Below are 12711 nucleotides of genomic sequence, written 5' to 3'. Positions count from 1 at the left end.
GGATCTTTAAGGGAGTAAATTCAGGGGAGGGAATACTTGGAATGGGCAGACTTGGTGGGCTATAGCCCTTTTCTGCTGCTTTTTTCTATGTTTTTTCCCTTTTCTACCATGGTATGTATCTTATAAATTTAATTAATTTTCTTTCTTTTTTTTTGTTTTTCTCATCCCTTAATATTTTCTTTCACCATTTGTTCCTTAAGTTTCCATTATGCTCACTCCTGATGCTATCATCTATTCACTATTATTTGATTTGATTCTATATGTCTTTTCTTGCACCATTATAGTAACTTATGCTCCTTCACAGTCTATTTAAACCTAATAATAGTAACCGTTTACCATCAAAATCCGGCTTGTTGCTATTTCCTCTGCATGCAGTATATTAACATTGCATGCGGATCTGTCACCTTTTAAAACACACACTTGTCCTCAGGTGATTAGAACATAATGTTCTATTTTATGGTCAAATAAGATCGTCTTGTCTTTTTATTAATTTTTGTTTCTTCATCCATAATTTTATTATTAATATTGTTTTATATGTTTTTAATATTGTATTTTATGTTACATTTGTACCTAATAGGATCCCTGATGAAGGTTGTCCGAAACACGGACCGTGTTGGGTTCACTGTTTGGTAAAAAGGTTTTAAGATATATTTTGGTTGTCACAATAAATTTTGCCTACATCGTTGTACATATCTGCAGTTTTGGTTTGTTTGTTCCAATTTACACACATTAAAATTTTCAAACAACTTTGGTATCTGTTCAAATACTTCCTATACATTAACAGAAATTAATTCAAATAATTTTGTACTTACTTTTTCTGAATTGCTTCTTGCCTGTACAAACAATAGAAAAAAAAATCACAATGTAAGAAAGACTGTTATCATTACGGTTGTAAAGGAAAGATGCACTCCCTATTAAATGCTCAATATTTACAGTAGAAGGGACAAGCAACAATACTCTCCTTCCATCAACTGAAAACTTTCTGGTTAAGATATTATAAAATATTTCTCTGCACTAGCCCCAACAAACAGAGCAGAAACTGATCAGCTCATGTATAGTGCGCAATACCATTAGTGACAGCATCACAGCCAGTACAGACAAATTTTAACAAATACATATGTGCATTTATTTATTTATTAAAAAATTTATATCCCACATATCACAAAATCTATGCGGGTTACAGAATATACATATATAAATTAAAACAAATATATAAATAAAACATTGATCTCTAAATACCACCAAACATTAATCTCCAAATACAACAAATTTGTTAAAATAAATTTAAAAAATAGATTAAAAAAAAAAAAAAAAGCTAAAAACCAAAGCCATATAATAACTACCACAAATTCTTCTCATGGTACACTTCCAAAGGCCTCTCTAAAAAGAAAAGTATTCATTGTTCCAACTTTATTTTATGCTGTACAAATGTTTTGTTAGCCACACTGAATCCTTGTTGAAAAATTGAAAGATCTGTATAGTATAGTATGTGTGTAAGTGGTGTCTTTTCAAAACATAATTACTGCCTCTGGGTTTAGAGCAATGCAGGGCAACAATTTAAAAATGACAACTGAAAAGTTAAATTCTTAATTGTTAGGCAAAGAGCAGCACTTACTGATACTGAAGATGAGTTGTTATGATAGCCATTTTCCGCAGACTCTAAAAAGAAACAGATTTGCATTCTTACATTAATGCCCTTGCTAATCAAAAAAACATTCCAATGTGCCATTACATGATACCTCTGGAATATATTGCATTACATTCTCTGTATAAGAAACTTCTATGTTTACACTTAGGGCCTGATTCTGGAAATGGCGAATACATTGGCAGGCGCCTCCAAAAATGGCACTGGCTGCATGTCAATCACACGTAGGCGCCATTACCAAAATCATGGCTTATGTCAAATGTAGGTGCCGTTAATGTAGGCCAGGGTTTTAAAGGCCTACATTACCGGCACATAAGTTTGACCGAGAATCACGCCTAAAGGCACCTAAGGTTATTTCCTATCATAACCAGGCCTACTTTGACCTTAAGCACTGTCAGGCTTCATGACGTAGCCATGATCTGATGCCTATGGCACTGATAAGTGCCTAATTTTTTAAAAAGGGGTTTGTTTTTAAACAGCGCAATTACTGCGCCGATTAAAGCAATTAAGTTAGGTGGTGGTAGGGCACCTGCTTGACTAAGATGGTATAGAAAAATAAAGTTATTATTATTATTATTACTACCGCCTAACTTACGGTGCCATTTTTAGAATCAGGTCCTTAGGATTCTCAGCTCCTGTTACAATGAACAAGGCAGACAACAGCAAACTTAAGCAATTGAAACCTAGAAATTGTAGTCTACCTTCTGTTGCTCTAGAGACCAGTGTCTCAAATTTTTTATTTTTTTAATTCTTTATTAATTTTCAAGCTTTGACAGAGTATTACAATTAAAATAACTTTAACAGATTGCATAAAATACACCATATTACACACTTTATTAAAGAAAACATTCATTTCCACCTCCTCCCAATTATTAATATATTAAATCATATTATTTATTACAATATTATATTTAAATATTTTTAAACTCTTCCAAATACTTTCCCCTCCCCTCACCCTGATGTGTAAGGAAATCTAAGAAATAAAAGATATATTTTTTAGCTCAGGCACACTAAACGGAGAAAATGTTTTTCACAGCACATTATAACTGAAATTATATAATTGCAAAACCAACAAAAAATTAAATGAGAGTTATTTATTTAAAGATTTCATATTTAAATTAACATAATTGTAAATTTTAAAGCTTTTTATGTATACATTATAATTGATTACACATTTTTTTATGTAAGGTTTGCTATATGCATATTATATCATATTTCTATGTATCTTATGCAGTATTATTGCAATGCATCATCATTAAGGGCTCCTTTTTCGAAGGTGCGCTAGGGTTTTTAGCGCGCGCACAAAATTAGCCGAAAATCTACCGCCTCCTAAAAAGGCATCTTATATATAAGAACATAAGAATAGCCTTACTGGATCAGACCAATGGTCCATCAAGCCAGTAGCCCAGTCCAGTCCAGTAACCCAATAATCCATCAAGCCAGTAGTCCAGTCCAGTAGCCCAGTCTCACGGTGGCTAATCCAGGTCACTAGTACCTGGCTAAAACCCAAGGAGTAGCAACATTCCATGCTACCTATACAGTATTATTGCAATGTGTTATTTTTTATGTTTTTATGTATCTTATGTAGTATTATTGAAATGTGTTATCATCAAGTTTTTATGTTCATATTTTTATATTTTCTTCTTTTTCTTTTGTGTATTTGATTACTGTACCTTCTTAGGACCCCTCAGGAAGGCTAAATTTGCCAAAACACGGCCCATGTTGGGTCTAGGCTCTAGTGTTTTGTTGGTGTAGTTTGAAATTTGAAATAAAGCATTTGAACTTTTCACTCCTGTGTCCAGGAACTGGCTCCACCTGGTGTGCTTTGTGGATGTTTCTCATTTTTTGGGGAGCCTTGTCTATTGCCTCTCTTTCTAGGGTCTTTCTAGCCCTTCCAGTGGCTTTGTGGATTGTATATTTTCGGACAGGCCAGACACTTTGAAAAATAATACAAAATCCTGCAAAAGGGCACGTCAGAACCTAAATAGGAAAGTTACAAAACCATATTAGCCCTAATCCACCTATGAAGACCAGCCCTAGAGCACCAATATACCTGCTACTTGGAAACTGGAACAAGAGATGGACTGTTAAAGATTCCTACACAAACATCGCATTGCCAGCAGAGTCCTTCACCTCATCTGGAGATGCAGAACATGACTCTCACCTAATACAAAACAGGGAACCGTGGAAAACATGGAGATATCAGACTCTGCATGTCATGTAACACTAGAGAAATAGAAAGAAATGCATGTCCTCCTGTACAATGCAAAAGCCGATAGATGTAAAATTCTCAACATCAATATAATTCAGTCACTAAATTGAAAATAAAATCATTTTCCTACCTTTAATGTCTGGCGATTTTATTATTCTAATCATTGTGCTCTTATCTCTGTTTCCAGGCCTCCTTTTTATCTGCTATTTCTTTTCTCACTTTGTTTCTTCAAAAATGACCTTTCACATTCAACTTTCTTCAACTTTAATGCCTCCTCCAATCTATCTAGCTCTCCCTCTTCCCTTCATGTGCACTGTCTCCCCTTTTCCTTTCTCTTACCTGCATGTGCAATACGTCTCCTCTCCATATACCCCACCCTCCCAGTGTCCAGCATTGTCTGTCTAGTCCCACATTCCCCTCCCTTGTGTCAAGTATTGCACCCCTGTATTCATATGTCATCCCCATATAGTACTCAAAATAATTTATTGAAACCTGGTGTTTTAGTGATAGTGAATTAGTTTGAATGCACCATAGGGATTTTATTGAAATATACTCCTATTAGTAATTTGTTGATCTCTCATATAGTATACATATAGTTTCCCTGCCCTAAGCCCATCATCTACCCTCTGATTCTATATAACTCCCTGTGTCCCACTCCCACACCAAATGTGTCTCTCTCCTCTTCAATGTCACCCATCCAACTTCTCTCCCTTTCAGCATCTGGCTCTTTCTCCTACTGTAGGTTAAGCATTTGTCTCCCTCTTCCTCCATCCCTGGCATTTCTGTCCCTTCCCTCTAAACCCTCACTCTTGCTACAGCACCTCTCTCCCTTCCTTCTAGCTCCCAGTCCCCCCCTTTGCAGGCCTTCCCTCCAGCTTCCTGTAAATCCAGCACCGCTCTCCTTTCTCTCCAACTTTCAGTATCCCCCTCCCTTAGGTTCAGCTCTTTCCTTTCCCTGCAGCCCCTAACCCCCTTCAGGTCCCAGCACCTCTTTCTCTTCCCTCCAGCCCCTTACTACCTTCAGGTCCCAGCATCTTGCTCCCTTCATGTTGCAGCACCTTTCTCCCTTCTCTACAGCCTCCCTACAGATCCAGCACCTCTTTCCTTCACCTGCAGCCTCTCGACCCTAACCCCCTTCAGGTCCCAGCACCTTTCTTCTTTCCCTCCAGCTCCTAACCCCGTTCAGGTCCTAGCATGTTTTATAAAGGCCCCGCTCCACCACCACACACACACATCATCACAAGGCATACTGAAGTGGATCCAAAACTGGCATCTTTTCTAGAAAATTCTCCAGTTGAACCACCGCTACCACCTCCACTAAGGAGGAAATAGGATGTCAATTGGAGTAAACATTAGGATCTTCAGAAATTGGCAAATGAACCCTCCATCACCTCAGGACATTACTTAGATTGTGAGCCCATGAGGGACAGAAAAAGTACCTGCATATAATATATATAAACCACTTTGATTGTACCCACAGAAAAGTGGTATATCAAATCCACAACCCTTTACACTATATCCTTTTCCCTTACCTCCAGCCTCTAACCCCCTTCAGGTCCCAGCGTCCTTCTCACTTCCCTCCAGTCCTCCTTCAGGTTCAGCACTTCTTTCCCTTCTCTGCAACCTCCAGCACTTCTCTGTCCTTTCCTTCCCTCAGCCCGCCATCCGCAGTACCTGAAGATTGGAGGGTGGCTAATGTTATACTGATTTTTAAAAAGGGTTCTGGGGTGATCTGAGAAATTATAGACTAGTAAGCCTGACTTCAGTTCTGAGCAAAATAGCGGAAACTATTATTTAAAAAATTACAGAACATGTAATTAAACGTGGTTTAATGGGACAGAGTCAGCATGGACTTAGCCAGTGGAGGTCTCAGCTTACCAATCTGCTGCATTTCTTTGATGGTATGAATATACATGTGAATAAAGGACAGCCGGTTTACATAGTGTATTTAGAATTTCAGAAAGTTTCTTCAAAGTTCCTCATGAGAGACTCATGAGAAAATTAAAGAGACATGGGATAGGAGACAATGTTCTGTTGTGGATAAGGAATTGGTTATTGGACAAAAACAGAGGGTAAGATTAAACGGCCCGCTCAACCAATCAAATTCAGAGTAGTGCTGTCAGGGCCTTCAGTGAATCCCCAGACGTACAGCCTTTTTTGTTTACTTTTTGTTGATGCAGTTTGGCTGCTTTGAGCAGGCAGCCTACTCAACCAATTAAACTGCATCAAGTAAAAAGTAAACAAAATTTTTAAAAAACTGTACAACTGGGGATTCACTGACGGTGGCCAATCAAGGCACCTGGCCAAAACCCAAGGAGTAGCAACATTCCATTATCTCAGAGTAAGCAAGATTCCAGAACCCCAAACAGTAACAACATCCCATACAGAATCCCCAAAGAGTAGTAAGATTCTAGAATCCCAAGGAGTAGCAATATTCTATGCTACTGATGCAGGGCAAGCAGTGGCTTCCCCCGGGTCTTTCTCAATAACAGACTATGGACTTTTCCTCCAGGAACTTGTCCAAATCTTTCTTAAAACCAGTTATGCTATCCGCTCTTACCACATCCGATGGTATCCCCTTTGACCCCAGAGGTAGTTTGATCTCTGCCGAGTTACCATCAAGTGGCAGTAGGAGGAGGAGGCACTCAGGGAACGATGAGTGCAGAAAATGGAGTAATCTCTCCAATTCAGCCTCTGAGACCCTTGATTAAGCCAGCAGTGGTGGACATGGAGGCGTTGTGGGGAGTCATGGAGAGCCTTCATCAGGTATGCTCCCAGTTTATTACCTCAACAAACTGCAATTCAAATTAAGGATTGTGAGGAAAAAAATGAACTGCAGTCTGGTAAACTGGATCAAGTAGAGAATACAGTCTCAGAATTAAAAGTTGCCTCTATCCTTCAGATGAAACATAAAAATCTATTAATCAGGAAAATTGAAAATTTGAAAATGCTAATAGGAATTTGAATTTGAGACTACTCAATTTTCCTGTTTCTAGAATGCAACCTCCTAGGGAACTTTTTCATTCTTTTTTTACATCGGTTTTGAAATTTTCTGAGACTAATATGCCTCCGCTGCAGAAATTGTATTATCTTAATTTGTTGAAAGAAGAAAAATGTAAGTCATCTACACATCCTGGAGACTTCGATCTTACCGGGATGTTGGAATCCTCACAGATTGAAATCTCAGCAAGAGCTACTCTGCTTGTGACCTTTGTCTTTATGCAAGACAAAGAAGCTGCTCTTGGTCTCTTTTACAGAACTGAGAATGTTCAAGTTTCAAGTTTTAATAAAATTTTGATTAATCGCTTTATCTAGATTCAAAGCGATATACATCGTAATAAAATTACATTGTTAAAATTCTTACTATAATAGATAAAACAAACTAGACTTCAGACAGATGCGACGAACTGGAAACATGAGGAATTAGGGGGAGAATTTACATTGTATTAAAAGTCTGGAGAGACATATAGGGAAAGGACATGAGGAAGGGTAGGGTGATTGGAAAAAAAAGAAAAAATTTTTAAAAATTAATTTATAAAAGCATCATTGAAAAGAAAAGTTTTCAATTTACTTTTGAATTTTTCTATATTGGTTTCCTCTCTTAGATAAATAGGAAAAGAATTCCAATTTTGGGGAGCAATAACGGAGAACATAAACTGGCGGCGTGTATTTATTATTTTTAAAGATGGGATAGATAATAAATGTTGTTCTGTAGATCTTAAAGTTCTGTTGGTAGTGTAAGGTATTAACAATTTGTGAATGAAAGCTGGTGTTTTAAACATAAGGGATTTGAAAGTAAGCAGACCAAGTTTGTATATTATTCTGTGGGCTACTGGTAGCCAATGAGCTTCTTTAAGAAGGGGCGTTACATGGTCAAATTTTTTAGCTTTACAAATAAGTTTTATGGATGTGTTTTGTATCATTTGTAATCGTTTAATTTCCTTTTGTGCTGTTCCTATAAGCAACGCATTACAATAGTCTATTTTTGAAATGACAAGAGAATGAATAAGAATGTTAAGAGATTTATTACTAAGAAATTGTGACACCGAACGTATTTGACGGAGCCTGAAAAATGAAGACTTGATGACACTACTTATGTGTTCATGAAAAGAAAGTTTTTGATCAAATATAACGCCTAGTATTTTTATGTTATTAACCTCTTGTAGTGGTTGACCCTTGATGGAAATAGGGAGCTGTAGATTGAAATTCTCCTTTAAAGGGAAGAGTAATACGTTGGATTTCTTGATATTTAATGCAAGTCTATTTTCATTTAACCAATTATGAATTTTCTCTAGTTTAATATTAATTGATGCTGAGTCAGATGGATTATTGGTATCTATGGGATGTAAGAGTTGAATGTCATCGGCATATGCAAATACATTGAAGCCTATGGATTGGCATAAGGTCAGCAAGGGAGAAAGAAATATATTAAACAGAAGTGGAGATAATATAGAGCCTTGAGGGACATTTTTCCTTCTGTTTCAAAGTGGATGCAAGCTAGACGGAAGAAATTTCTGTGTTCTGTCAGTCAGTGTTGCGTCTGGGAGCAACCTATCAACTTAGATTTCCTTGCAAATGTTGTATTACTTATCAGGCGAACAAATATATTTTCTATGAACCGCTCAATTGCAATTTTTTCTGGAAGGCAAGGCTGCCATAACGGTTCCAGACCCCTCTGTGATTTTCGCCACTCAGGCCTAAATGTAAAAACCCAAAGAACTCTGTATTTCTATAGGACATGTGTATTTATGACTGTGAAAAATTTCTTAAGTTCAACGTCCCTTGATTGGGTATGGTTTCTCCCTCCTCTATTTGTGGACTATGTTCATGGTATTATTAATAGGTGTGAATGTTTTCACCCCTTTTTTTCTCAGGTCTTATTTTATTTTAAGATGTACATTTAATTTCCTTTATCAAAGCTTTTTGTTCTTTGATGTGAAAATGAATAAATAATTAAAAAAAAAAAGAAGTAGATCACTTAAAGTTTTATTCCAGATACCTGCCTGAAAAGATAATGTTTTGTCAAGGCACCGTTTAAACTGGCATCCTTTAGGAGTTGGAAATGAAAACAAGGTAATTCTACGTGTAAAGTGAATTCTATCTGAGAGAACAAAATGTTTCCTGAGATAAGTAGGTGAAATGCCAAAAAGTGTTTTATAACACAGGCAACCAAAAATATCTATTTCCATGTGAAAGCAATACTTTACTCACACAGAAATTATTTTGAAAATTAATCCCTCCCTGTTAAAGCTTGTACTTGGGTAATTCCAACTGACCAACTCTGTTTTTTTTTTTTTTTTTTTTTTTTTTATTTATTTATTCAATTTTCTATACCGTTCTCCCAGGGGAGTTCAGAACGGTTTACATGAATTTATTCAGGTACTCAATCATTTTTCCCTGTCTGTCCTGGCAGGCTCACAATCTACCTAATGTACCTGGGGCAATGGGGGAATTAAGTGACTTGCCCAGGGTCACAAGGAGCAGCGTGGGTTTGAACCCACAACCCCAGGGTGCTGAGGCTGTAGCTTTAACCACTGCGCCACACACTCTGCAGCAACACCAAGGGCTCCTTTTACTAAGTGCGCTAGCGTTTTTAGCGCATCCTGGCATTAGCTGGTGCACACTAAAACCATTAGCGCAGCTTAGTAAAAGGAGCCCTAAATCTATTAAAACTTTAGAGAAAACATTTTTCCCTTTATCACACATCTTTAAAAGTTCTAATCCTATTATTTTCATAAAGGTTTTTTTTTTTCTCCAAGCATCAAAAGGTTATACCGTTTTAAGAAAGGAAGTGCACTGAAGTCTGTCTTGCATGCTCTTAATACATTCTTTGAAGATGCATCAAGACAATTCAATCACCTCGGAGAAGACCAGCCTCTCGCTGAACTGCTGTCATGCTAATCTGGGTTTGATTCCTGAGCCCAGCTTTTCCTCCTTGAGTTGAGCAGGGTTGAGGTGTTGAAGAAGCATTACATTACATTAGTTTATTTATATACCACAGGACCGTGAAGTTCTATGTGGTTTACAAATAAAATTGAACAATGAGATGAATTAACTTAATTGCCTAAGTATTTGGTAAACAAATAAGTTTTCAGATACATAGTAACATAGTAGATGACAGCTCTACCCGGTACTGTGCTTGGGCTCCAACTGCCGAAATCTCCGTCAAAACCTACTCCAGCCCATCTACACCCTCCCAGCCATTGAAGCCCTCCCCTGCCCATCCTCCTCCAAACGGCCATACACAGACACAGACCGTGCAAGTCTGCCCAGTACTGGCCTTAGTTCAATATTTAATATTATTTTCTGATTCTAGATCCTTTGTGTTCATCCCACGCTTCTTTAAACTCAGTCACAGTTTTACTCTCCACCACCTCTCTCGGGAGCGCATTCCAGGCATCCACCACCCTCTCCATAAAGTAGAATTTCCTAACATTGCCTTTCAATCTACCACCCCTGAACCTCAAATTATGTCCTCTGGTTTTACCATTTTCCTTTCTCTGGAAAAGATTTTGTTCTACATTAATATACTTCAAGTATTTGAACGTCTGAATCATATCTCCCCTGTCTCTCCTTTCCTCTAGGGTATACATATTCAGGGCTTCCAGTCTCTCCTCATACGTCTTCTGGCGCAAGCCTCCTATCATTTTCGTCACCCTCCTCTGGACCGCTTCAAGTCTTCAAATGTGCTTCGCCAGATACGGTCTCCAAAACTGAACACAGTACTTCAAGTGGGGCCTTACCAATGACCTGTACAAGGGCATCAACACCTTCCTTCTACTGACTACGCCTCTCTTTATACAGCCCAGCATCCTTCTGGCAGCAGCCACTGCCTTGTCACACTGTTTTTTTCGCCTTTAGATCTTCGGACACTATCACCCCAAGGTCCCTCTCCCCGTCCGTGCATATCAGTTTCTCACCTCCCAGCATATATGGTTCCTTCCGAATATTAATCCCCAATTGCATTACTCTGCATTGAATTTTAGTTGCCAGGCATTAGACTATTCCTCTAACTTTTGCAGATCCTTTTTCATATTTTCCACTCCCTCTTTGGTGTCTACTCTGTTACAAATCTTGGTATCATCTGCAAAAAGGCACACTTTTCCTTCTAACCCTTCAGCAATGTCACTCACAAACATATTGAACAGGATCGGCCCCAGCACCGAACCCTGAGGGACTCCACTACTCACCTTTCCTTCCTCCGAGCGACTTCCATTAATCACCACCCTCTGGCGTCTGTCTGACAGCCAGTTTCTAACCCAGTTCACCACTTTGGGTCCTAACTTCAGCCCTTCAAGTTTGTCCAACAGTTTCCTATGAGGAACTGTATCAAAGGCTTTGCTGAAATCTAAGTAAATTACATCTAGCATATGTCCTCGATCCAGCTCTCTGGTCACCCAATCAAAAAATCAATCAGGTTCGTTTGGCACAATTTACCTTTTGTAAAGCCATGTTGCCTCGGATCCTGTAACCTATTAGATTCAAGGAAGTACACTATCCTTTCTTTCAGCAACACTTCCATTATTTTTCCAACAACTGAAGTGAGGCTCACCGGCCTGTAATTTCCTGCTTCATCCCTGTGACCACTTTTGTGAATAGGGACTACATCCGCTCTCCTCCAATCCCCAGGAACCACTCCCGTCTCCAGAGATTTGTTGAACAAGTCTTTAATAGGACTCGCCAGAACCTCTCTGAGCTCCCATAGTATCCTGGGATGGATCCCATCTGGTCCCATTGCTTTGTCCACCTTCAGTTTTTCAAGTTGCTCATAAGCACTCTCTTCCGTGAACAGCGCAGAATCCACTCCATTTTTTCGTGTAACTTTGCCAGACAATCTCAGTCCTTCTCCAGGATTTTCTTCTGTGAACACAGAACAGAAGTATTTGTTTAGCACATTTGCTTTTTCCTCATCACTCTACACATATCAGTTCCCAGCATCTTTTAGTTTAGCAATTCCATTTTTTATCTTCCTCCTTTCACTAATATATCTGAAAAAATTTTTGTCTCCCTTTTTTACATTTTTAGCCATTTGTTCTTCCGCCTGTGCTTTCGCCAGACGTATTTCTCTCTTGGCTTCTTCAGATACCTCCTAAAATCCAAGTAAATGGTTGCAATCATAATTAAGGTGTTTAAATTTTTGTCCCAGGATGCTGCCTTGTAGGACAGAAGGCGATGGTGGTACTTTTTAAATTTGCATCCTCTTAACAGTTGGAAAAATAAAATAGACATGTGAACGTCTAGTTACTAGACGTTCACGTGTCAATTCGTGATGGCTAACCTTTTTGAGCCCGAGTGCCCAAACTGCCGCACAAAACCAAAGAATTTCCTCAATGTGCCAGCACGTCAATTAAACCTTAATAACAAGATTTTAGTATCTAAAAACTCTTTATAAAGTTGCCTGAACTATGTAACATCATTTTTAAAGGTTGGAATCTTTGTATTGTCAGAGAATCAATTTGATTCACAATCCTTTGGTTTTCATTTCAATTTATTGGCAATTTATAATGTTTTAATGATTTCATTCAATTTAATGAATTTAGGAAGAATTTGATTCAGTTACACAATATATTTTAAATGTATTATTCACATAACATGTCAAATGTATCCTGAGTGAAAAAAAAAGATAAACTTCTTAAAACTGTTAACTGTGTCAAGACTCGGTGTGTATTCCCAAAGAGTCTATACATGTTTTTTTGTAAAATTTACAATCAAATTAGAAAATAGTTAAATCATTACATTTCTAATAATATGATGTAAAGAAAACAAAAGAGCTTTCAATTAAACCAACCGTTTTTATTGGAAATTCCAGATTGGAATACAACAGGGCCATGTAAAGTCCCTTTTTTAAATAACA

The 12711-nt window shown here is 37.9% G+C and overlaps 1 protein-coding gene across 1 annotated transcript in view; it reads right to left on the bottom strand.

The window, feature by feature from the left end:
* BORCS7 (BLOC-1 related complex subunit 7) overlaps window positions 1-12711 on the bottom strand; it is a 37485-nt gene that overhangs the window by 15456 nt on the left and 9318 nt on the right. The window contains exons 3-4 of the mRNA XM_033940685.1: window positions 1616-1659; window positions 813-833 (exon numbers count right to left, since the gene is read on the bottom strand). Coding sequence (XP_033796576.1) covers window positions 813-833; window positions 1616-1659 — 65 coding nt within the window. The remainder of the gene's footprint in view (window positions 1-812; window positions 834-1615; window positions 1660-12711) is intronic.

This window comes from Geotrypetes seraphini, chromosome 4 (genome assembly GCF_902459505.1).
Source record: "Geotrypetes seraphini chromosome 4, aGeoSer1.1, whole genome shotgun sequence".
NCBI lineage: Eukaryota > Metazoa > Chordata > Amphibia > Gymnophiona > Dermophiidae > Geotrypetes > Geotrypetes seraphini.
The sequence above is the reverse complement of the archived record's forward strand: the minus strand, read 5'-3'. Positions and strand labels throughout refer to the sequence as shown.